General features: G+C 36.3%; 2 protein-coding genes across 2 annotated transcripts in view; one reads left to right on the top strand and one right to left on the bottom strand.

Annotated features, from left to right (window-relative positions):
- The window catches only part of Dh44 (corticotropin-releasing diuretic hormone 44), an 80029-nt gene extending 60498 nt beyond the window's left edge, over nt 1–19531 (bottom strand). Inside the window, exon 1 of the mRNA XM_011499436.1 lies at nt 19154–19531. The gene's annotated coding sequence lies outside the window, so the exon portion shown is untranslated. The remainder of the gene's footprint in view (nt 1–19153) is intronic.
- Gasp (Chitin binding Peritrophin-A domain-containing protein Gasp) lies at nt 6802–26001 on the top strand. The gene is made up of 4 exons (XM_011499437.1): nt 6802–7015; nt 23578–23979; nt 24860–25073; nt 25802–26001. The coding sequence occupies exons 1-4, from the start codon at nt 6976–6978 to the stop codon at nt 25965–25967; spliced, it is 822 nt and encodes a 273-aa protein (XP_011497739.1). The 5' UTR covers nt 6802–6975; the 3' UTR covers nt 25968–26001.
- The last annotated feature ends 399 nt before the right edge of the window (nt 26002–26400 follow it).

Here is a 26400-nt window from a genome sequence, read left to right as displayed (position 1 = left end):
AAACATTATTAAAAGAATTTTATATCATAACAATTTTAGCTAACTTATTTCTCCCTATTTGTCTCTGTTCCCTCTCTCTCTTTGTCTCTCTCTCTCTCTCTCTCTCTCTCTCTCTCTCGCTCTTTCTCTTTTCCAAAACGCATCTCTCTACCTCTCTGTTCTTCTTTCTCTCGCTCTCTCACTCTCTTTCTCTTACGTTGTCTCTTTCTGCCTTTCTCTTCATAAATATACCTGTCATATTTTTAATCAATCTATATAAATTTAGCTGTCATTTACACAATTGCCATATATAAAGAACTTTGCATACTTCTACATTATACTTAGTAGTAAATGTGTTTGTAACTACTGACTAATCTTTATAAACATAATAGTCAGGTATACAATGTAACGATACAAAGAATTTATCTAAATATATAAATTATTTTATTTTTATTTAAAAAAACTTATACGATAATTGTTAACCATACAATTAATGTACCTTTTTCAAAAAAGAAATATTATTTTTTATAAGTAAATAAATTAATATATATATTATTTGTATGTATGCATCGATAATATTGAAAACATAATGTTGATAATGTTGATGATATGTCTAAAAATATGTTATACATTTATTCTTTTAAATTATTTTTAGCTAAAAAATAATCATACGCTTATATGCAATAATTTTGTTAATTATAGTGATAACTCAACTATTTATTATAGATATTTATTAATATTGGTACTAAGTCGGTAAAAACGCTAAAGAGATATTAAATATAGAAAAACAAATTTAAGAATTAATGTTAAATATTAATTGTAAGTGAATTGTTTTGCATTAATAGTTTTCAAAAATTATATATATATATATATATATATATATAATTACTGTGATGTCTAAATTTTTATCAATATTATAAATAAACCTTATTCTATACAAGAAAATATAAAAAATAAAGCTTAACATTATCGCTTCCATAATTTTTGAAGAAATTTAGATAATTACTAAATGGTAATTGTAAAGAGTTTTTCAACTTAAAGGATATTTGAACTTTCACCGAGAAGGTGCATTTTCATTATAAAGGGCAGCTTCGTTGTGCAATAGAAATCGCATAAGTATAGTGCGCATTAAAACTACTATTACTAATAGAATGTACAATCAGTAAAAAGTCGTATTATGGCAACAATGTAATGGTACACAAAATTTTGCGGAAGTACTTTGTATACAATGGTAAAAGTAATGCATATTCATTCTTGGATGATAATTGGTTAAGAAAATTTGGATGATGCAAAAGAAAGTTTTTTATGCTCTTTTTGAGAATACGAACATTAACAAAGCAATCGATTCGTGATTATAAATACTTATTAAATTATGCATCCAATAATTATACATAATACTTATTTTTAAATTATAATATATATTCTTAGTGATTATAATATATTATTCAATTTATCTACCTCCACCTTAATACTTACATCACGTGATTTTTCTTTTGTAATATCGTCTATAGCATATCTTTTTCAAAATTAATAAAATTGTGTAAGAAGATAAATTTTTTACATAAACCATTTATAAATATTCCTGTGTACAGAAAGAATCATGATTTTATTTTTATAGCGTCTGTCATACTTCGGCTACTCAGTTTATCTAATACTTCATCAATTCTACTAATCTTTCAACTTTGTTTTCTTCAACGTATTTTTCAATCTTTTAAAACGAATTGAAATACAAAGACTTGTGAAATAAAAGACCAATTACTGATTCTCTAAATGTTTATTCGAATAAAATTGACGTTTCAATCTTGTAAGACTACTTTGTATGGTGCAATTAAGAAAAATCTAACAAGTCTTACGTGCTTATCAAATTTTATTCTATCATACTTTATTGATACTTTATAATTTTTTATATATTGATTTGGTATAATCCGTATAAAATACTTAATATTATATTTTAAAATCGATTCCGTTATTCTCTATTTAATGTTTATAAAAGCAATTAGTCAAACAATTACAAATTTAGATTACAATTAAATATTTAAACATAATTAGCCCAAAGAAAGAACTCAAAAATATTTTATTTATATCAATGCTGATGTTATAAAAAATTTCAAAGATATTTTTTTATTTATTTATCTATTTTTAAATAATTTTTCAATATCTAATGTCAATAATAATCAAAGAAACTTAATAAGAATTTATTTAAAAGCGAACAGAAATTTAATTTAGCAATCTGATTACGTAGATGGTATAAACATTATTTTCTTAGCCCTTATTTTCAATAAAAACATTCAATAAAATAAGCTATAGGCAATAGAGACTTATACGTAATCTTGGAAATATAATATCTAAATCAAGGGAGCATACCGAGACATAAATTAAAATATTTTAATACATAAGCATAGAGATAATGTGATGTCTTCGATTTGTCGGAACTTTAGAACTTGTTTACATCATGATATACGATGAAGGAATTTCACCATTATGAAGCTTCCTCTTTGTCGTAGTACGACAAAACTCCGCTAGTTACAAAGTAATTTAAACATGGCAACTGGGCTTTTTGACTTCTCGAGCACCGATCGTTCGCTCGGAGCCAAATTTCCAAGTGTGTATGCGCGTGTAATTGAAATACCGGAAAGTAACAGGTTTTCAGTGCCTTCGTCCGTTCAATATTAAGCGTTAAAAATAGCTCGTACGGAGTTGGCAATCGAAGTAAGTATAATAGGTTAAGGATTCCACGAAGTCGTATTTATAAGCATAAGCAATATTCTTAGATGAATCAATAAACTGAAAATCGATAAATATCAATCTTAATTTATTGACAAGCCAAGCGTATTTTCACAATTTCGTTCTTGTCCGGTAATTACCAATAGCTAATCATAGTCTTTTATTATCATCCCACCTCGAACGCAATTTCTCCAAGCTTCGATTATTAGGTATTTGAATACGATCAAACGAGGTGTATGTAGAGAATAGAAAAGAATCTCCACATCACTTATCGAAAATTGCGTGACGATTTGTCGAATGGGAGTAACAAAGAAATTCTCATGCAGCGGCGCACATGAATACTCATATGTGTGCACTCGCGTGCGTACGAACGAGATATGGACAAAGACAGATACAGAGACAGGGATAGAGAGAGACAGACAGACAGACAGACAGACAGATAGACAAACAGATAGCCAGATGGACAAACAGAGACGAAGGCATACACGTGCAAAAGTTCGGAAAACGAGTCGCGAACGACTGTTCGTGTCCCCAGAGATCGTGGCTTTATCCACACTCGCTCAATGGCACACATGCACCTATGCTCACACCCGTGCATACATATACATACAGAAAGAGAGAGAGAGAGAGAGAGAGAGAGAGAGAGAGAGAAGCTCCGGTTGTCGATGGACCAAGTATTGGGCGAGCGCTCCGAATCGAGAACTCGTTTCGCAACTTGGTTCCGGATCGGTGCGACTCGCGGCCAAGCGACTGTTCTCTCTCTCTCTCTCTCTCTCTCTCTCTCTCTCTCAGTGTGTGTATGTGTGTGCACAGGGCCGAGCAACGCATAGCGCCGTTGTAAGAGAGTGAAAAGAAAGAGAAATGCAGGCGGGCTCGGAGGTGAAAAAACAAAAAAACATATCCGCCGTCCTTTCGTAAATACGCGGCTCTACGTGCGTGAATGAGCGCCTGCGTGGCGGGAGAAATCTAGCTTCGGTGTGGGTGCCGTCGTTGCACTCGCAGATGCTCCGAATTGGGTTTGACGAAGTGAGACGCGAATGCCGATCGAGCCAAGCCTCGAGCTTATTAATGTTATTAAGCAACGAGGCTGTGACGAGAGGAAGAGGAGCAGGAGGCGCATTTTGAGGAAGGTATGAATTTCATTGGGTCGGCTCAGCGTTTTTGATGCTTCTTTTTCTTTCCATACTTTTTTTTTATCGGCGTCTCGATTAAATTTATTTCCTATGTCGCTTTCACAGCTAGATGGAAAATTTTGCTTTTCTTTTTTCTATTAACATTCAAATAATTATGCGGAAAACGTACGCTCTACTATAATTGTTTCGCGTATTTCCGCAGTGACTGGATTTATTTTCGGCATAATGTAATTGATAAATACTATCCGTTACATGAATCAAATGCTAGAGCAACTACCTTTAGTGTGGAGCAGGAGGAGGATGGAGAGAGATATATTTTAAGAAACTGAAAGGTGCGATTGGACTGCTTTGACGAGCTCTCCCGCAAAAGATTCCCGTGCTAATGTCGATCTAGCTTACGCCAGTCATCGAAGATCGATAATTTTGTATGTTAAATTAGTTGGTTTCCAATCAATCAACTATAAATTTGAATAAAATGATCGTGAATAAAAATGCACGGACGAATAAAAATGCCAATTAGTGGCTGCGCGATTGTCAATTCACGATAATGGCATAAATGCTTATACGTTTCTTAATCAACCGAGACATTCAAATTATAAAAGCGCAATATTCATCATCGCGAGCATTACGCTCGTATTACAATAGTTTTATTACCCGCACATCTATTGCAACTGAAGATAATGTTTAAGCGACTCTCCTGCACTAGGAGTATTAATAATTTCAATAATACAATGGCAAATGAAATGAATATCAATCCGCAATAAAATGCGAATATAATGCTTTCATAAATTAAGAAAAGGAACGTAAACTCGGCTAAAGACAGCCGAGACAGCTGACAAAGTGAGATAACCACGATCAAAAGAAATCGATCACCTCCGCGTCATTCAAGTTCTCGATGTCCGTGGAATGTGCGCGCCGTATAATTTATAAAAATACCGGCAATAACAAGAGCGTGTTTGCGTACCAGACGCACGCGATCTCTAAGGTCAAACCTACGCGCATTCTACGCAGATTTTATTTTAACTCAATCATTCCTGCGTGTGTAAGCACTGTGTAAGTACTGTGTAAGCACCCTGTAAGCACGACAATGAGATAACGAAGATGAAGAACGACTTGTCCGACATATTTCAACAGCAACAGCTATCCGCCAATTGATAGAGTGAAGAGGAGAGTCATCGGGATTCCTAATTTGAACTAGTCGGGCGATTTTAACGCTCAAGAAGCGTATGTTGCTTGAAAGACACAATGAGCCTCGATGAAATTCATCTCGTTGGTGTCCGTCGGTAAAGAGCATCGACGTCTTAGTTTGATGAATAAATTATGAATTCGTTTGACTGAAACAATGTGCTTTCTCGATCGACGATTCGTCGTGGCTTCGCTCGAGCTCATTTACTTAAGCGCCCTTTGCTGCTTTTCCATTTGTCTCTCACATCACCGCGACTGCCAACATTCCAATCGATACTTTAGAATACTAATCGCGCTGCAATTTTACTCGCGTATAATTTTAAATAAATAAAGAAAAATTTATTATCATGGCTCGAGCTTATCACGAATTTGAATTTTTTACTAGCTGATAACGAAAACTGTAACTTCGTATGTTTGCGGCATGTCTTTATTGAGGTTGAAGTAGTTAGTTACCTTGGCAAAGTGAATGCGGACTTGATGATATTTGGGGGGGAGGAGGGGGGGGGGAGTCCTCCATCGTTATGAAATTTTAAAATACGCAAATTTAATAAAAACAAAAAAAGTGTTTTCAAACTATTTACCCTTTAAATTTAAATTTAAAAATTTTAATTCCTCCTCAATTAATTCATATTTAATGTTTGAATAATATTTCTTTTAAAAGTGTTTGCCTGCCATGCAATTACGCCGTTATAAATAACAATAGACAAATAAAATGCGGAGCGTAAATTCATAATCGATCGATGATGAGATTGATGAATTGATAATGATTGAAAGATCCAATTGAAACGATAACCCGTCGGTTATTACATGCTCTTAACACAAATTGAAACTTATGAAAATAATGTATTACAATGCCAAGCTGCTGGTGGAATCCTTTTCAAAACTTTTCTCGTAAGAATTTTCAAGAAAATAAAAACTGTTTAACCATCGAAATTTTTTAATTTACGATTAGCATTTTTTATAAGCTATTAATTTTAAAATAACGACGTATTTCTGTTATGGCTGACTCAATCGCTGACTTTTGAATTTTAAATTTAGTAATAAGGAAAATTACAACTGTCAGCGCGCATTCACAACGAAACGTATTCGAGTAACTTCGAATAGCGTAAATTCAAATATTTATCCAGGCTATGGTTATAGCATGGGAAATCAATTTTTTGTTTTTTTGACAGATAAATAAATAACTGAAGTAGTTAGTCGGACGATACAGGAGTCCCTCTCCACAATGCTTAAAATTGAATTTTAAGGTGCCATGGTTTTCTCGTAATCCCTAGGCGATAGAACGGCCGAACATCGACGGCCATTTAATCGTCGAATTCGTTGATTATCGAATTCGTGTTGGTGGGCCGAAACTTGGAGTTTCGCTCTCCGAAAATAAAATGGGGTAAAGGAGGCGAGGAAGAGGATGCCGTGGGTCCCACAGGCACGTAGTCGATCCTTGACGCAAGGGATAAAGATCGTGCAAGCGTGCTCCGATCCGAAGGAGGAGAGAAGAGCGGCCGAAGACAGTGGCCGATGAGACTTGGCTAAAAAGCCATGGCGGTACGTCTTGTTTTGAGAGGAGCCACCGCCACCGCCGCCGTTACCGCCGCCGACGCCGCCGTCACTACCGCCACCACCACCGCCACCGTCTCGAAAAAAGGGAGAGTAAACGAATGATCCAGAGAGTCAAAGAGTGCGAGCGAGAGAGGGCGAGTGGGAGGGAGGCAGGCCCCGTAAAGTGGGGCCCGACACGTGACCGGCCGGTTATATATATAAGATCGCGAAGCGACGCCGGCAAGACGCTCGAGCGAGTTCTTCTGTCCTTATCGTCAAGTGGGACGTTTGTCGAGGATCCTTTGGCTGAACAGTGAATTAAACAGCAGTGCGCCGTAGCTTAAATATCGTTCGTATCGCCCCGATTGACGCCGATCGCACGCGCCAGCAGCAGCCACGAGCAAGGAGGAGCATCACCATGAGAGCCTACGTTACGTTAGCAGCGATCCTCATCGCCGGTACGTACACCCGATGACGATAAACCGGTGCGACGACCCAGCGACGTTCGTTGTCGTTTAATTGACACGGGCGACGAGGGGGGCGGTTTGAAGAAATGGGGCTGGCGGGGTGGGATGGGGAAGGGGGGCACTTGGGCGCCTAGGCGCGATGTAGCGAGCGAGCCTAGGGCCTCGTTGCAGATAGGGAGAGGCGAGGATCGCCGCGGCGAGGCCTCGTGCGCGAGTGAAAGTCGCCGAAATGATATGTAATACGTTCGTTCGGATGGATTTGCTCGACCGAAAAAAGTGCAAAGACGACGAGTGCGCATGCATTTTGTCGAGCAAGACGAGCGTGTGATCGACGACTCAAGTCGCTTGTACATCGGTTAGGGCACGACGTGGAACTTGAAGCACTCGGGCTCTCTTGACGTTTGTTTCAAATTGTTTCGGCTCGCTTTCTCGTGGACGGCAGCTGAACTTTCGTCGCCCATCTTGCCAGCAGCCCCATTCTCGCTGAGAAAACGAAACGAAGCTCGGCGATTTCGTTAGAGAGTCGATTACACGTCCAGCGCGTGCACTTTCGTCTCGCTGCTACGGAGAAAACGTGCTTTTCATTACGGTTGATCTCGGGGGGCCGGTAGAACGCAAGTACAACGAGAGTGCATGCGCGTATATATCGGAGTACGAATGATCCTCGGGCTCGTGCACACAAACAAGCTAATTAACGTACGTGTGTTAATTATACGAAGAGAAATTGCGTTTTCATGCTTTCGGTCGTGTATTTTTCTTTCGTTCTTTTACATTTTTCGTTAAAGTCGTGCAAGTGGTTGCCAGAGATTTCCACTCGAGCACTGGCTTACGTGGCAATTGGCTCGATGTCGAGTATGCAATTTCTATGAATTACCGAAGGGATCGGAGGAGAATTTCTCTCCTGTTCAAAATCGATCGATTATTTCTAAAGTAGTCAATCAACATTGGGTAGTAGCTGGATTTTTTCTTTCTCGGGTATAATTTCTCTCTCTCTCTACCTCTCTCTCTATATCTCTCTCTCTACCTCTCTCTCTCTATCTCTCTCTCTCTCTCTCTTTCTTTCTCTATGTGTGTGTGTGTGTGTCTGTCTGTCTGTCTGTCTGTCTGTCTGTCTGTCTGTCTGTCTGTCTGTCTGTCTGTCTGTCTGTCTGTCTGTCTGTCTGTCTGTCTGTCTGTCTGTCTGTCTGTCTGTCTGTCTGTCTGTCTGTCTGTCTGTCTGTCTGTCTGTCTGTCTGTCTGTCTGTCTGTCTGTCTGTCTGTCTGTCTGTCTGTCTGTCTGTCTGTCTGTCTGTCTGTCTGTCTGTCTGTCTGTCTGTCTGTCTGTCTGTCTGTCTGTCTGTCTGTCTGTCTGTCTGTCTGTCTGTCTGTCTGTCTGTCTGTCTGTCTGTCTGTCTGTCTGTCTGTCTGTCTGTCTGTCTGTCTGTCTGTCTGTCTGTCTGTCTGTCTGTCTGTCTGTCTGTCTGTCTGTCTGTCTGTCTGTCTGTCTGTCTGTCTGTCTGTCTGTCTGTCTGTCTGTCTGTCTGTCTGTCTGTCTGTGTGTGTGTGTGTCTGTCTGTCTGTCTGTCTGTCTGTCTTCGTATAAAAACCTTTTTTGCATATAATTTGACGTTTGAAAATGTAATATAAAAGTCATCCGAATTACAGAGGATTTAATTGACTCTAGCAGTTAGAAACTAATTTTCTCACTGTAATAATACCGCATTATCGGAAGAATGGATAAAAATATTTTAAAACTTAAATTTGCTTTATGAAGAGAGCGCTACTACTAATGGTATTAAGTGTTTGTAACTGAACATTGATAATTCAATATTGAAAATATGAATTCTTGAGTATCGGTTATTTTAACGTTGGCTTCTGATATTCCTAATAATAAACAATTAAGGGAAACTTTGCTATTTACTACGACAGTCTTAAATTTAAAATTAGCTCACGGAACAATAGTAAATTAAGCTCCTTTTTTAGTTTATTAAAAAAGTAAAGTGTTCACGGGGTAAGGAACGTTTCTAAAAATCCATTGAGAGAAAATTTAAAAAAACGTTTAATATATGCAAACGCTTCGTGCAATCGTCAAACAAATAACTATCTCGCGATGTCTTCTGCACGAACGTACTCTAATTACACACAATCTACAACATTTTTTTAAAAAGCAGTATTTCTGCAATCCGTGATAGTATATGGCTACATGATACTCTCAATCTATACGAAATAAGAATCCAGAAACGGCTTCGCGAACATTCGACCATATTACAGAATCGACAACGTAATTTTAGATTTACAATTTAAAAGTATATGACGGATATAATTACGCTGATGGATTACACGCGTGTGAGATCATAGTAAAATCATCTTTATAGGAACAATGTCAGTCGATGAATACGAAGTACGAAAGTTTGAGACATATTCCGATGGAATGATTTAGGGTTTTAAAATTTAGGGACAACATACGCGTGATAATCATATGGCAATAAACGGCAGTCGAGTAATATTACTCAACTAAAATTAAAATTCCATTACTAATATTTATTACACTCGTGCTGTAATTACACAATATATGTAGGAATGCTTGAAACGTAATAATTAGTTTTACGATGCTGTGAAATTGCTTATATTTTGGTAAACTTGAATAGAAATCCTACATTCGAAGTAGTTAAGGCATTGCAATGGTCGTCCATGCACTTTTAATTTGACATCCTTTATCTTTGAAGAAAATAAAGACATGAAGATTACCGAAGTAAGCCAACAGCAATGGATCTCCAAATTAAATAACGGATTATAAATTTCTTCTAACCAAAATGATACTACAACTTTTTATCGCCAATAAAGCTGATGGAAAAAGTCCCTAATACTACATCCGTACGCCTTCCGGTGCACAATTACCATTCGTACATCTCAACGGATTATAAATTTTATCGAATCCCGAAATAATCATTATTCAAAATAGTTCGCGAAATGTCTTTTCACACCCAGTCGACGTTTGCTACTCATTTACATTGGACGCCCGACCACCCGCGGTACTGCCCGACCATTCCTCGGCATCGGGCAGCCAACCATCACCGCCATCCTCAACAAACTCGATGATGGTATCTCTTTATACAAACAATACACTGAAATGTCCTTCCAACACGACACCTTGCAGCATCCAAAGTCAAGAAGAAATTAATCTATAATCAATTATGTATATCAAATATATATACAAGCAACGTTTCCTTGAACAATAAGAATAATGTTAGAAAGGTGAGCAGCTCCACTTCATCTAAACTCCTGCATAAATTAATCGATGCGTCCGTCCTCCTCTCGTCGCCTGACTCTCTTCTTCGTAAATTATCCACGGGATATTTACGTAAGCGCGCGCAATAGTTACACGTTTGCGGATCATCGACACATTCACGAGCGCAATCTTCAAGCTGATTTTTATTTTATTCATCCTTGCTTACTCGCATTAGGATTATATTTGCAGACAGTGGAGTAATATTCGCAGATTTATGTCGGCAAGATTTTTTTCTTTTCATGTTCACGTATGCGCCAAGTATCGTGGATTTTTACGCGTTTGGAGCGCTTATTTGTCAATGAGGAAAGGAAAGTATTCTGCGCTTCTTTTGCCATGCCCAGCTTTTACTACTAAATCCATATAATTATATTCACATTTTCATACAGTAAAGTACTAGCCGTTCAGCTTCTTTCACTAGATTCGTAACTTTAGGGGGAAATGTATGTGGCTGGTTTATATAGTAAATGGGCGTGAATATGAGGAAAACAGTTTTGCCAGTGCCATGTACGCGTAAAATGCGTGGATACTTTCAGTAATTCAATGATTCGCAAAGCTAATCGCTTTGTTCAATAGTTTCTGAAGCAATTCTATTAAAAAAAAAATATTCACTAATTAGTGCGACCTACAATTGTAAAGAAATTTAACTATTTTTTTATATATATTGCACATTGGTATAGCCATTGAGCAAACTATTGTTGACTATCGTGAATATATAAGAAGAAAAAGCTTTGGCTTTAGCTGCAGAATCTAAATTTATTTTGCTCTTTAAGTAATTAGATTTTGCATCGACTCCACAATGGCAAAAAATGATACTATTAAGAAGAAAATTTGATCAAAAAAATTTGACCAAACTGTAACGGAAAACAAACAGATTTACTTTTTGCACTTAAATCTATGCGCTATGTACCATAGTATTTGACTTTTTCTATGTAATAATAAGCTCATTTATTTGAGAAAAATGGAGAAAGTATTAATTTAAGTTGGTATACTCTGCATGTGTATCATATTCTTAAACGAAGCACACTTAAAATTAATCACGATATTACGAATGCTGCCGCTCATGTGGAAATGTATGATTTTTTGAATAAAAGTATAAACGGAGAAAAAATTCGCAGGTCGAAATCTCTCAGCATTTTTTTGAGCCTCGTGCTCACACTTCCTTTAATGATGATATGCTTTAACGGTGTGTAACGGATGAACTCGGGTCGAAGAAAGGCCTCGAGCGAAAGAACGTAGGCAGATCGAAGAATAGCTAATCGTCGTCGGTAAAAATGCATAAAATACATAATATATACATAATCGATCGGGGACCCAACCATTGGAGCGTTCAAAAAACTTTCACCAACCCGTTGACATTCACCGATCGAGGTAGATGAGAGAACAGAATGAGGAAGATGAAGAAAAAAAATCGCGCTTCTCGAGGGAACATGCAGGCAATTACGAAACTAACCGAAGCCACAGGTGAAAATAACCTGGCTGGCTACGGTCACACGCTCACACGCACACATTGCGACGAGAAGGATGATCAGGAGAAAGGGCGCAAAAGCGGGCCGCATTTACAAAAAGACGAATTAAAGAATCGTAATGCTCGGCGCGCGCAATGTTTCCCAAAGTCAGTAAAGCAGATATAAAATCTCCCGGGTCCAATATAAACAAGAGAGAAAACTGACACACTACGTCGCAGCCACTTGCGTAATATTTCTGGTGCTGGCCGATTCGCTAAGCGCGACGTTTGGTTACGACAAAAAAATTCATAATAATTATATGTACGGATTATTGCACATGCATACATATTGAGATAAATGAGATTTGCTGATGATGTTTCAGATACATCAGCGCTTTATTAATACATTTTATACTTGCAAGATGTATTGCAAGAAGAATTCACATTAATGTTCTAATGCTCGAGAAATTTCTTATATACTCGAATTAAATCCTCATTCATTTTCAATGACGATTCGATAAATTTTTATACTTGTATTTAACATATATTCCACTAGTATTTAAAAATCAGTATATAAATGGTGATTTATAAATCTCGAACTTCTTTTCAATGACCTTAATTTCTGAATAATTATACGTAATTATTATATTTCATTCGATAATAACGATGTTAACGTAACACTTTACAAAAAAATTTCCTTTTTTAATATATTTTTAAAATAATATGTACCACACTTAGCATGATACTAATACAAAATTTTAAATATAAATCAAGTCAATTAACAAACAACAGCAAAAAAGCGTTTCTATAAGTTTCTTTAAGTATCTTGTATATAAAAAAATATATATATAATTACTACATATTGGTTCGCTTCTAGTTATAAATTTTTAATGCACTATCGTATTACGTAATTATTTTCTAAATACTATAAATAGAAATTAATTACAATTAATATAATTAGATAACCATTATTTTGTAATACAATTAATTAGCACACGCGTAAACTTATAATAAAGAATTCTGTAAAAAAAATTAATAATAATAAAAGTTAAATATAAGTAATGCTAAATATACTTATTCAGATGGATGTCATAAGTTATTATTAATGAAAAGCAAAATAATTTATGCATTTCAATTTTCAAAGAAATATGAACTTCAAACCAAAAATATAATTGCAATTGACAACGCTAAATACTTATATATATCACTCTAAAATCCATCATATATATGTATATAGGCATATATAAATTGTAGAAATGTATATTTAAATTTTTCTAATGTATGTTCAATACACTCAAACTTATCTAGAAACAGCAACCATATAAGAATATTGCAGTACTTAGTAAAAGTCGGAAAATTGCGCAATCCCATGTAATCAAGACTCGAAGGCTCGAACAAATTGAATACATTTAATGCCTTGTTAAAACTACCATAATCCTCCGCTTAAATTAACTCAACCCATTGCCAAATCTCCCAGTTTCTAAAAATGATATCTACGGAAAAAAACAATGAGCTAAGCGTAATTGACTATACGATAGTCAATTACAGTAGCATGATGAATTTTATATTATATTACAGCAATTATTGCCTTATACTAATGAACATTATTATTGAAATGAAAGCATCACCTTCGTCTCGATAAATTATTCACCTTTGTTATTATCGAACGGACATTATATTATATTACGAACAGTATATTCATTTATGTTAAGCCGATCGGCTATTATTCACATTTAAAAAGCTAGACCAACGCCTTTAAATAGTCCAGGCTTTTAAATTACAATTTAAACGCCCATTGATAACAATTCTAAAAGGAAAACATTCCGAAACATTAATTCACAGTTCGTCTCGGCTGTCATGTAAAACAGCAATATCACAAGACGCATGAGATCGGGTCGAATGTTCCTTATAGCGTAATCGAGCCTCAGGAACAAATAACAAATCGGCAAGCGGATAACCGAGAAAGAGAATCAGCAACATTGTATAGTGCAGGAGCATCGCCACCTCTGCTATTCACGATCGTAAAGAACAACTGAGATCGCGTATCCCTGGAATCGAAATTCAAAAGCAGTTAACGGATCGTCGAGGTTTCGCGGAACGAGCAGCGAACGAGCCAAAAGGTCGCGTCGGAGGAGCGGCTCTTGCCTTTGAGCCAGCTCTATCGCGTTTTCAATTCAAGGTGGGGAATCTATGGAAAAATGAAAGCGCCAGGATCGGGATAGGGAGCGGGATGCTGGCCGCAGCCGCTTAGATGGGCGCGTGTGCGTGTGCGCGCCGCTGCCTCCCGCTTCCCACCTCGGCCCAGTGAAAGTGGCCGGCGAAAGTCTTTGTGGCTTACGTAAGCGGCTTAGTTATTCGGAGATCATACGCCCGCGATGGCCGCGCGCGGGTTATTAGCCGATTGCAGTGATTTTCTCGGTTTGGAAAGAACGGGAACGCCCTAACCTCCCCTCTCACCAATCCCTCCCTTCATCCAAGATGAAAAAATGGAGAAAAGGAATCTCGCGAGGGCCCGGACGAGTCTCTTTGATACTTTGGGTTTTTTAAACGTGGCATCTCGGGATGTTGGTTTGCTTCCATGACAATTGCTTTTAATACCATTAGAAAACACGGTACTTCAAGTTTAAGATCGCGATGCAATTTTACTGAAAATTTAATTCGAATGTTTACTTGATTCAGCCTCCGATCTTAGCTCGTTCATAAATCTCAGCTTAATTAAAATAGAATGTACATCGTTTACGATTAGAAATTTTACGTAATAACTATGAATATATTCTTTACTTTATAAATATTGTGTTTAAATCGCTGTTAATGTTGCAGTGATCACGAGCTTGCTAAAAGCTACAAAATCAATTAAGCCAACCAAAATAGAAAAAATTCATTTAAAATATTATTCAATCATTAAAATAGTACACTCGCTAAGTCTGCGATTGTATCTATTCTCATTAAATATGTTAATGGAATTTACTAACTTTCTAACGATCTCATTTCTATAAATATTGGATAGGCTTGGTGTAATCTTGAATTTACGTAAAATAAAAATTTCGTTTAGAAAATTATTTAAATTGAATTTCAATCTTCTTTACTGCCTCTTCTTTACTGAAAATAAATAAATTTCTGAAAAATAAGAATTCATTATAAGTAATCGATGAAATTTCATGGTCGATTCTACTTTAGTAAATAGTTTTACCAATATTTGTCATAGTGTTACCGAAATAATTCTAATGCCAATATTTATAATTAATAATAACAACAACAATAATAATAGTAATAATAACGATAATGATGATCCTCGATTATTATGAATGCGTACGAAATATGATCGGACATGAAATATATAAATATCTAAAATTCCTCCTACTCCATTTCAAATTACGTAAATTAAAGTTAAATACGATCGATTTCTTAGCAATTAATGTGTTGAGCACGTGTGTCATTGAAATGAGAAAAATAAAAAATCATCTTGACAATAGTTCCGGTGTGAAAGCACATTCAATATATTCTCTTCAACTCTCGATCCTTTTGCATGAATAGCTCTTTCTTGATTTTAGAGGCAATTATACTCACTAAATTAATAATATTAGTCTGCACAGTCATAATTGTAAGTTGAGAAATCTAGGCTTCGAGTTAGATCGCAACAACAATGTATCAAACTAAGAAATTCAATAATATAATTAGTAACCGTGTCAATTTGCTCAATGATTAAATTAATTGTAATCTAAGCATTTAAATAGCACTATATTGACAAATAACACCATTAAAAATTAATTATTTTTATACATGCCTTATAATTTGTTACATTTGATATTATATATATATATATATATATATATGTATATGTATATATATATATATTATGATGAAAAATATAAAATGTCATAAAAATAAAAGAAACAAAACATCGATTATTAAAGTTATTAACTACAATAATAATAATGATCGACTATTCTAGAATAGTCATATTTTATCTAATAATTACAAGTAATTAAATACTTATAATGTAATTATTATTTATCATATCTTAAATTAAATTATATTATAATGTATCAAATAAATGTGGCTGGTGGTCGATCATATAGTTTAATAAAGAAACAATTACATAAATTTTAAACTGAATTTCTTCTCTTATCTTATAAATCATTTCTAATAGAATATTAAATAGTGAATTCCAATTAAAAGAACAAGAAAATGAACTTTCATTTTAATCTTTCCAACAAATTTCAGTAATCCATATTGTTAAATTTTTTAAAACTTATTTAATAATAATAATTATTATTATTATAATGTATGAGAGATACAAAATTTAATTATGTTTTCAAATTCATATAATTATCTTCGATAAAACTTGAGTTTTTTCAATTATTTTAATATTTTCATTTCCCATATTGATTATAAAAATATGCTAATCATTCTTGTTTGTAAAAATATCATCTAATATATATTTATCAAATTGAAACAAAACTTTGTATTAAAAAATTCTTCATTTACGCAATGCAATGCTTATTTATATATTCGTGACATATACTTCATATAGTATCCGATTAGGCGGAAGAATCCATTGAAATTTATAAATAAAAGAGAACACGAAAAAATATCTACAATTTAATTAAATTTCCGTTACTTTGTTAAAATTTCAACCTGCTTTAAGCTTAAAATTAGCTTATGTAAGTCCCTGCATGTTTCTCTACTTTTGTGTTTTGGTAAAAGAAAAAAAAACATGCAAAAAGCATCGATTAAAACAATTAACCGTAACCGCACAACGACGACAGCGAATTTCCTCAAAAATATTTCAATCATTTTTCTCGGTGCATTTCGACAGACATTTTTCAGATTGCAATCAACGAGAGACAAATGAGCCAAAATGAAAAAAAGGATGAAAGAAATAAAATTCTGCGCCTATGTTACTTATAAGACCATACATACTTAATCAAAATATCCTTGAACGACATCTTTAGAGATAAGTTATGTATTGTTGTTTATACATATGTTTGTACAATGATAGAGGGAGTGTGTAAACAAAATGCTCATTTTTCATAATTGAATAAAGCAGTTGCTTTATTTAGTTTGCAATAAAGTCTTGCTTGTCGGGAGAAAAATAAATATTATTCACAACGAAAATTATAAGCAACTAACAAATATTACGTTAACCGATTGGTAAAAGCAAATTGAAAATTACTTTTCTTATTACACCTAATCTTAAATCATTTATGTTCCATACATTAAAATTTATATTAAATAATTAGTACAGTTAATTAAATCGTTTAAATATGCCATTAAAAAGCAATTTATTTTTCAATTTTTATATTTAATATAATAGTTAAAGAAAAAAGAATGTTTATAATTGATGATGAAAAAGTCAAGGTGATATACTTCTTCTCATTACTTTAATTCATATTTATATAAGTACTGCTCAAATTTATTTTTTGTTAATCTCTTTGAAACGCGAGTCCTTGATGCAAGATCGAGATTATATATGAAGTAAAAAAAAAATGATTGGCCTTTTAAAGACATATTATTTAATGGTCTGGAATTTATTGTAACAAAATTCAAGGTTGCATTCGTGTATTACTTTTTTAACTTGTTTTACCATACTACTTCACATTTTCAAAGACTTGCAATTCTTAATTCAGAAGACTATTCAACTGAATTGAGGGGATAATGCTAAGAAGAAAGAGTGAGAAAAAAAATTGTTTAATCTACGTAATGAAAAAGTTTCCGTATCTTGCAAACTTATAAGTCTATATAAGCAGTTAAAGGAAAACTGTTTTTTACAAAATTTATATTTCTTTTTCTTGCAGTCTTTAAGTACTTGTTTGCTTTTTTAAATGTCTGCATTTAAATAGATTTATTACACAATCGTTTCACGATTGCCACATAAAAATATTATAAGAGCTATAATATATGTTCAGGAGTTGAGAGAGAAAATACGAGAAAAGAAAAGGTGAAATTATCATTGAATGACAGCTGATTTTGCTTATAAAGCTTAGCTTCACAAGGTCCGTAGTATCGCCACTCCACTACCCGCCGTATGCAAAAAAATTTTCAATTCAATTTTCAATCGTATAACAATTCTAAATGTTATTATTCTCAGCTTGCCTACGACATTTTCAACGATAATATCGCACTTTCTTTTAGTTTCTGTATTTGCGAAGCATAGTTAAAACGATAGGAGCCTGGCACGAAACGTTCGGAATGGCAGCGCGAGGTGAAACAAATCTCTCGGCAAATAATTCATCCTGGTAAGCAACAGGAAAAATAGCAGCGGCATCTAAACGTCAGCTATAATGACGATGATCACGTAGTGGTTTAGCAACAGTAACCAGCCGCATTCGCAGAAATGAAATTTCCGACGGCTCTCGATAAATATTCCCGCGAGGATTCCGTATTATGTAATTACGCGCCACTACAACCGGGAGACGTAGGTTACGCTTGATTTCGTCGATAATTTTCCCTCCTTCTCCACCCCCGCCCGCGTTAAATTGCAAAAACTTTTCAGCATCTCGACAATCTGGAATTCTCCGAAAGATTTTTTTTTCCCGATTTACGATCGATTATTACATTGCGCCTGATATTGGTTTCAGTGAATATTTCAAGAGAAATCTATGTAGTACTTAATACTTTTTTCCTCTTTTCTTCATTGTGATATAACTGCCAGGTGTTATTATTCGTTCATGAGCATTGATATAAGATCTTCGTAATCCTATTATAGGTATTGGATTGCACCTGGTTTTGGTCACGTAAAGAATTATTCTTTCAAAAGAACGACATTGTACGTATGAAATTCAGAAATCTTGTTAAAATCATTTAACGTGTAGGTTATTAAATTAGCAAGCGAGATGATTGACGTGATGAGTATTCGGTTACGTGACTTTGAGAAATCCGTGAATCTTCGGCGAAGGTATGAAAAATGTGGAAATCCAAAAGTTCCATAAATAGCGAATAATTAGAAAATTATTGATTTTACAACGAGATATGCGCGGAAAAAGTCGCAATATTTTGTTGATTTATCGTCATTTATCCCGAGTTTCGCGAGAGAGTGAAATCTATTATATATTTTTTTTATCATGATGCAAGAATAAAATTAAATTACGCATATGAATATACGAGCGTGAAATTTAACTTAAAATGTCACAGTAACACGTAGAGCTTTCTATATGCAACTATTAAAATATTAATTATTACATTTTCTAAAATCGATATAACAAAATAAAATAAAATACAAAGAAAACGATTTCGTTTCTTAAGCGTTTCAAACAACTGCACGTCCTTTTTCAACTCACATTAATTGAAATGCATGCACAGCTATTCGAAGCTTCCAAAAAAAAAAAAAAAAAAAAAAAAAAAAAAATCCGCCTCGCACTGGAATAGAAGCCCATAAAGCGCAGCGTAGCATTAAAACTCACACACAGCCACTTACGATAGTAGTAAAGTCTTATGGGAGAAAACGGTATTTATCCAATGTTCGTCCAAAAGTATTAGCTCCCGTGGAAATAGTGGGCAATAGCTACTCCCGGCAAAACTAATAACTGCACAAGGAACAAAGTGATAGTACGTAATGTGGAGCATGTTTTAGCACAGTCAAGTTCAATGCGCCCGCGGCGTACGTTTATAGGGTTATTGGTCTGGTGAATCGTAGCGACAACATGACATTTCCTCGTCACCGTAATTTTCTAACTCACAAACGTATCCTCGTCTTCTTCGCTCTTTGCCCGAGTATTTTTAGCCCATCGTCGTTAGCCGTGCCGGGCTCTTGGATGCAATCTAGTCCATTCACCTATTCGAGTATTCGAATATGTCCTCCGCTTAGTATTCTCTTAGCTGTTAGTGCTTTGGCACAAAGAAAGGAAGTGGACGATTGTGGTACTTGATAAGGACCGATTTGTAATGTGTAAAATTTGTTACAACTCCATCGAGAATCCTTGGCGACTGTTTAATTTTAGTATTTAAATGATACGATGGTCATGGAGTGCCTTTATTGTGAAAAGTTCGATCTTAAATTATTATGATTTGCCAAAATTACTCTCAATTCTATGATTTGAGAACAAATTCATGTTGAGGGTACAATGATTTTCTTTATTTAATCCCAAGAACCAGCAGATATTATAAAATCACCTCTTTCTCGAACATTCCAAGAAGTATTGTAATTGATAGTGGTTTGAATAATAAATTGTTAAAAGTTGACTGATTTATTTACTCGACAACGTCACGGTTATTAATGGGCATTGATAGCGTGCGGGGCAGAATCAGATTATACTCGATCAACATCGGTTAAAAATTTAATCTACATACGTGCCATTGTCTCCGATAAGGCCAATGTCCAAACAACATCGGTAAGCGGCAAAATTCTTTTTAAACCCGATCTGATTCGATAAACCGTTCGCTTAGTTTTTCAATTTGGTTGGCCAACGAAATAAATCATTAGATAATCAGCATCCGGGCCTTTCCATTACGATACCTATATTCGAACATACCTAATAGCATGCCTGACGCGACCTGAATTCTTTGATTTTAGATTAAGCTTGAAAAAGTGATCCGCAATGTTTATGAAACAACGAGTTTGAATAATGCACGCACCATTGAAACTTGACAAACAACTAGAATTATGGACTGTAGGCTTGAAACAAAGTTAAAGATTTCGAATTTATCGTTAAAAGTTTTTCGCGCCAAAGACAAATCTTAATGGCCCTCGTAAGAAATATACTACCGTATTTTGTTTTATTTTATTTTTTTTATTCAAATTTTATTTTTTTAGTCCCATACGATAAGCATGTATAACAAACAGAATTTAAAGATTACGAGACAACGTGCGTTAGATATACTTGTACAACACGCCTTGTGTAAACAATAAGCAGCGCAATTTCTATATATATAATCAATCACAATTTGGTACGAATTTCTCGCAGATAAGGCACTGGAGGTCGAAAATGAAATTTCAATTTATTATACGTCAAGCGCTTAAAAGTCCACTGCAACCCGAAAGTGCTAGCTCGGCTCGCGTATGCGCCCACTAGCAGGTAAAAAAAAATTTAGATTGTCACTAAGACTTTCAACATGCCATTGTCTCGGCTCCAGCTCCAGCCCACAAGGATACGCATTCCGTCGTTGGACCGAGCGCGCAAAAACATCCAGAGACATTCCATGTGGGAGGCAGCGGCGAAAATCTGAATGCTCGAGCGTGTTTGTGGAAAAAGTGTGCGACTAGTCGCCGGTGGGATGAGAGATTATTTTCATCGCTTTTCATCTCCGACACTTTTCATTTTTCCTGCTCGTCGCGCACATTTTCACGGGCTTTTTCAACGTCACCGCCTTCTCTATAATCTAATTATCACGATAAGTGCGCAACTAGTCGATCGATTCGTGATAAACGAGCAAGGAGGGCCTTGCCCATTGGCCTCCTTGTTTTTTTACGTGAGACTTAATGGGAAAAAGTGGCGACCTGGATAATCCAGCATTTTGAATAATACGAGATAGGAACTTTAGGGGCTTATTGACATTTAATTGCCACATTTGCTGTAAAACACGCGTGTTTATAGTGAAGTACCGTAATACGAGGTTATTAAATTATAAATTAAAAATAGAAATTGCTTGTACTTGTTATGTGTTGATGCCCACGGGCTATTATTATTAATGGATGGTAGATACACACTTTGCCTTGGCAATATTGTAAAAGTCTTATTTTCCCTCTTATCTCTCTTATTAAAAGTTATATGAATCGAATGAAGAGCCTATCGATGTTACGCGATTGAATATCGCGAAAATTTAAGACAATGGCGTGGGCACTAATTGTGTATTTAAAAACTTCGTAGAATATCGTTTCGGCTAGAAACCGTCAATTATCCTTTCTTACTGAATAATTATTATTGCCATTTGAACTTGACATTGATTGCTGATTATCACGCTCTCAATGCTTAACGCTTTCTACTTTTTTTTCGTGTCTCCACAATATTGCAAAGCTAAGTGGTCATACTTGGGTAGCATTTAATTTATTTTTGCAAACTGAAGACATAAGATCCATTAGTTACGAGATTGTCGAGCATCAATTTATAAACAAATATTTTACGCCTAAACTGAAAACAGGTTGGACTTAAGAAATAGACAATTTGTACATTAGCAATTTTAATAATTATGCACATGGCCATGTGCCATTTCAATTCGAGCGGTACGATCCTTTAATAAGTACATTAGTATTATTGGACTATTTTAGTCGTCAGTAATGAAAATGGTAATGAACATGTAAGATTTCGGTTCACTATGGACTAATATTTAATAATATTCTCATTTAAATTTATTGCAATTAATTTTAATGGATAAAAATACTTTGCAATAAACTGCATAATTCGTGTTATTTAACGATTGATCAATGCAATGCCAGAAAATTAAAAAATTGTTAGAAATCGAATTTGAGGAATTCATCGGAAGAAGAGAAGAAGTCTAATTCTTTTTAAAAAAAATGAAAAGGCTAATTCATCACATTCGCACTATATGTTTGCCTAGAAATTATTGTAATCAACTGTTAAGAGAACAAATATATAATTAAAATAAAAACAACGAGTTATTTATAGTAATTGGAAAATTTATGAGAAACGGTAAAAAAAACAGTTTATCAGTCGGTGAGCAATGAGATATTTTTTGTGCAACAATGTAGAGCGAAGAAACTTAAATGGACCGAAATTTATGGGATTTAATGGTATCGGATAACTTGTGCGAGTGATACTTGTATTTGCGATGTAGTGTGCACCAGAGCATAACTCACGTTATTAAACTCATTGATATTGTGAATTTCGAGTAAAATGGTCCGCGCATAATCAATATATATTTAGACTATTTCTGTGTACTGTTTAGTTAAGCTTATCTCTTGATACTGAAATAGCTCGTTATTGGTTCTCGATATAGTCCATCTCAATATTATCTAATATCTCGTAGATTTAATTAAATTTAATGAGAAATCCAAATCCAGTGTAAAATTCGTTAACCATTAATGAACTTAATGGATATTTTTGAGTCCGTGGATCTGACATTTTAATGCCATCATTTTATTATATTCTTAAGGACCATATAGTGAAGAAAAATTTTTATTTCACGTAACACTTGATTGTTCGTAAAATTTTGGTTTTTCCCCTGTTTTTTTTTTTTTTTTGTTTTTTATACCATAAGTTGGCAACATTAGAAAATTTACAAAACTAGTTTGAGGAAAATCGAATAATGCACTACTTAATTTGTTTATTCTTAAGACTTACTTGCTTTTTCTCACGCAGTCGATAAATAAAAGATGTCTATATGTAAAGTTCAGCATTATATAAAACGAAATTTACAACAACAATTAAAACGAAAGGAAGACAAATTGTAGAGGGCTGTAATAAAAAAGCAGGTCCTGATTTTCATATATAATTGATTTACATCAAAGGCGCGAAAAAAATGTATTTCGTCAAGTAAACATTACGGAAGTTTGCCGAGTTTTTCAAAGGCTTAATAAAATTGGCATATAGCTGTGAGTAAATTCCGCTTAAATTTAGTTTACGTAACTTTTAACATAAAGTTCCTTCGAAAGTATGTTGTAGGCTTATAACAACGGTGCCTGATAGCGGTAGAGCACTCGATAACTGCAATACGATTTCGCACGAATGTAACATGGTCGCGTCACTGTTACGTGCACCTGAAAGTGTGAAATCCCCCGGGCTTACGCAATCCCCCGGTCATAAATCATAAAATATGATCGCAAAGCCATCATCATCGCCGTTCGAGTATAAAAAAAAAAAACAAAAAATAAGGCTAGCAAAACTGTAGAGAGAGTGACAGAGAGAAAGAGATAGTGGGGTAAACGAATTTTACGAATGATTATAGGTACGAGCGCGCAAGAGTCGTTCAAGTGTCCGGACGACTACGGTTTCTATCCGCACCACCTGTCGTGCGACAAATACTGGAAGTGCGACAATAGCGTCGCCGAGCTCAAGACCTGCGGCAACGGCCTCGCCTTCGACGCTTCCGACAGCAAATTCCTTACGGAGAACTGCGATTACCTGCACAATGTCGACTGCGGCGAGCGCACGCAACTCGAGCCCCCGATCGGGACGCCACACTGTGCTCGGCTCTACGGCATCTTCGCCGATGAGAAGAAGTGCGACACCTTCTGGAACTGCTGGAACGGCGAGGCCTCGAGGTATCAGTGCAGCCCCGGTCTGGCCTACGACAGGGAGGCTCGAGTCTGCATGTGGGCCGACCAAGTGCCCGAGTGCAAAGTCGAAGGTGAGCCATTATTAACTCATCTTTTGTGAGACATTTTTCGTTTTCCTTTACGTTTTTTCTTCTTTTCCTTCTTCATCTTTTTATATTTTATTTTTATTTATTTATTTTTTCTTTAAAGTTTTTTTTTATTCGGTTTACGCCCGCAATTATATCGCAATCGGGCGTTCAAGCGCTGCGTCCTCCTCGCTTCCTAAATACCGAGGCGCGAGCTTCTACCTGCGGCTACTGCAATCTCACTTAGGTTCCATTACAAGGAAACCTCCCATTGTCATGGTTGCGAAACACTTGTCACTGAGGATTACCTTATACGAATCGACCGTTAGTCGTTTGTTTACTTGCTTATTTCGCTTCATTGTCTCGCTTATGTGTTTCGCTATTCACGCGCACGCCTGCACCAACCAAGCAGAAGGAAGCGTCTATTCGACGAGACACGTAACGAATTTTTTCTTATTAATGCACTATTCATAATACTCTGTCTTCAAGTGACGTCAGCGCTCAGCATTCAACATTCTACAAGCGTAAAAATTCCCATATTTATTTCTGATGTATCAATCGTCCTACGTACGCCCATAGCCATCTAGAGGTGCTATGGGTGCTCACTCATAGGAGCGCGTACGCGGATCGATTATTGCTGCAGAAAGTGCGCCGATCATTGGAATGCGAAATTTCTTCATAACACGAAAACATGAAAAAGAAACTCGGGAGATTTGCGAATGGATATGGATAAAAGCGCGCTGTTTGTCGAAGTAGAGTGGAAGTTGAAGCAATTTATAAAACTGACGGGCAAACGTTTATATAATACATTCCGCGGCGTTAATTTTGCTTGGTAGTAGTAGAGTAAAAGGAGAAACTAATCTGCCAAGTTCGGATGACTTTGCAGAGGTTGCCAATGGGTTCGCGTGTCCGGCGGCTGGTGAGGTAAGCGGTGCTTCCGGCAGCTTCTCAAGGCACGCCCATCCCGACGACTGTAGGAAGTACTACATCTGTTTGGAGGGCATCGCCAGAGAATACGGATGCCCCATCGGTACCGTCTTCAAGATTGGCGATTCCGATGGCAGTGGCGCCTGCGAGGATCCCGAAGACGTTCCTGGATGGTGAGTTCTCGAAGCAAAACCTACGAATCCCGTCGGCCATCCTATCCACGCGCTATTTACAATGCTATGCGCACGCAGACGAAATATCATTCGTAATACGAGTCCTGGCAATTGGCATTTTCATCCCACAAATCATTATTTTTTCGAATTCTTTTTGCAATGTTACACGAGCATTACATAACGTCTACGCGTAATATCACCTCGCTAGTTAATATACCAAATAACAACAACAACAACAACAAAGTAGAAAAATCGAAAGTAAAATTCAGTCAACTTTATACAACTCGAGATGCTAATGCACTATCGCGGCATTTTTACGATCTGTTGCAATTGTCGAGTATTTCATGATTAGCCAATTTATTTGTACGCAATTCAGAGCTGGTAAACTTTGATGTACGATCTCAATTTATCCATACGCAATTAACTGAGATAAATCGTATCTTATCGCGATAACGCCGTATTAAAGATCACTGGCTCGAGGCTCCTACGAATATACGCCTTCGTATTAAAAATGCCGCGCGCCTACTTTCAAAATTCCCATCAAACTTACCAGATAAAAAAAAATCGGTTGAACCTCTCCTGAACCCCCCATCCTTAACAATAAAAACGAACCGACAATCGGCGTATGCCAGTCCACTGTCACTCGCTCAATCCTCAGTCTTGGAAACGCGAAGCTTCGCGAGGGCAGAAAAACAGCTGCTAAACGTCGGCCGCTTGGCCTTTTACAGCGAGGACTACTATGGCGACCTGGACCTAAAGAGCATAAGGAAGAGCGAGCTGCTCGCGGGCATCCAAAGCTCGGGCGAGTCGAGGAACGTGGCGAACAAGCCGAGCAAGCCGAGACCCTCCTCGGGCCAGACCGCCCGACCGGCCCAGCCCCAGGGCCAGGAGTAAGTCGGCTCCAGCCCTACGGCGGGCGAAGCGACGAGAAGTCTCGTTTAACCACGGCCTCGCGCGGCACGCCTCCACCCACCTTGACGAGCAGCTTGGCGGTGGTGGCGGACCGAGGTGCAAGGAGCCGCGATGAAACGTCGGAGACTTCGTCCGATGCGTCGTACCGACACACCCATACACCAACGCGCACAAGCGCGCCCTATACACGAGAGAGAGACCAGGGTATCTAGTCTCGTCGACGCCCACGGCGATCCCGTCCCATCTTCTTCCCATTTTCTTCACTTTCCCGTTACTCAACTAGCCCCTCCGCCTCCTTCTCCTGATCTACCTCCCCCTATTACAACCTTTTCCCTCGCCCCTCTTATTCTATTATTCATTTGTAATCATTCTTCTCTTATGTTTATCCCCACTCTAGCCCTCGTTTATTACTTCG

The sequence above is a fragment of the Ceratosolen solmsi genome, unplaced genomic scaffold (assembly GCF_000503995.2).
Source record: "Ceratosolen solmsi marchali unplaced genomic scaffold, CerSol_1.0 scaffold35, whole genome shotgun sequence".
NCBI classification, from domain to species: domain Eukaryota; kingdom Metazoa; phylum Arthropoda; class Insecta; order Hymenoptera; family Agaonidae; genus Ceratosolen; species Ceratosolen solmsi.
Note: the sequence above shows the minus strand (reverse complement) of the source record. Positions and strands in the feature narration are given on the sequence as shown.

Bases quoted from the DNA above. Each gene is read 5' to 3' on its own strand.
- Gasp (XM_011499437.1), top strand. From the start codon at position 6,976: ATGAGAGCCTACGTTACGTTAGCAGCGATCCTCATCGCCG. The intron at 7,016-23,577 runs GTACGTACACCC...GAATGATTATAG, and splicing joins AGCAGCGATCCTCATCGCCG to GTACGAGCGCGCAAGAGTCG. The intron at 25,074-25,801 runs GTGAGTTCTCGA...GGCCTTTTACAG, and splicing joins CCCGAAGACGTTCCTGGATG to CGAGGACTACTATGGCGACC.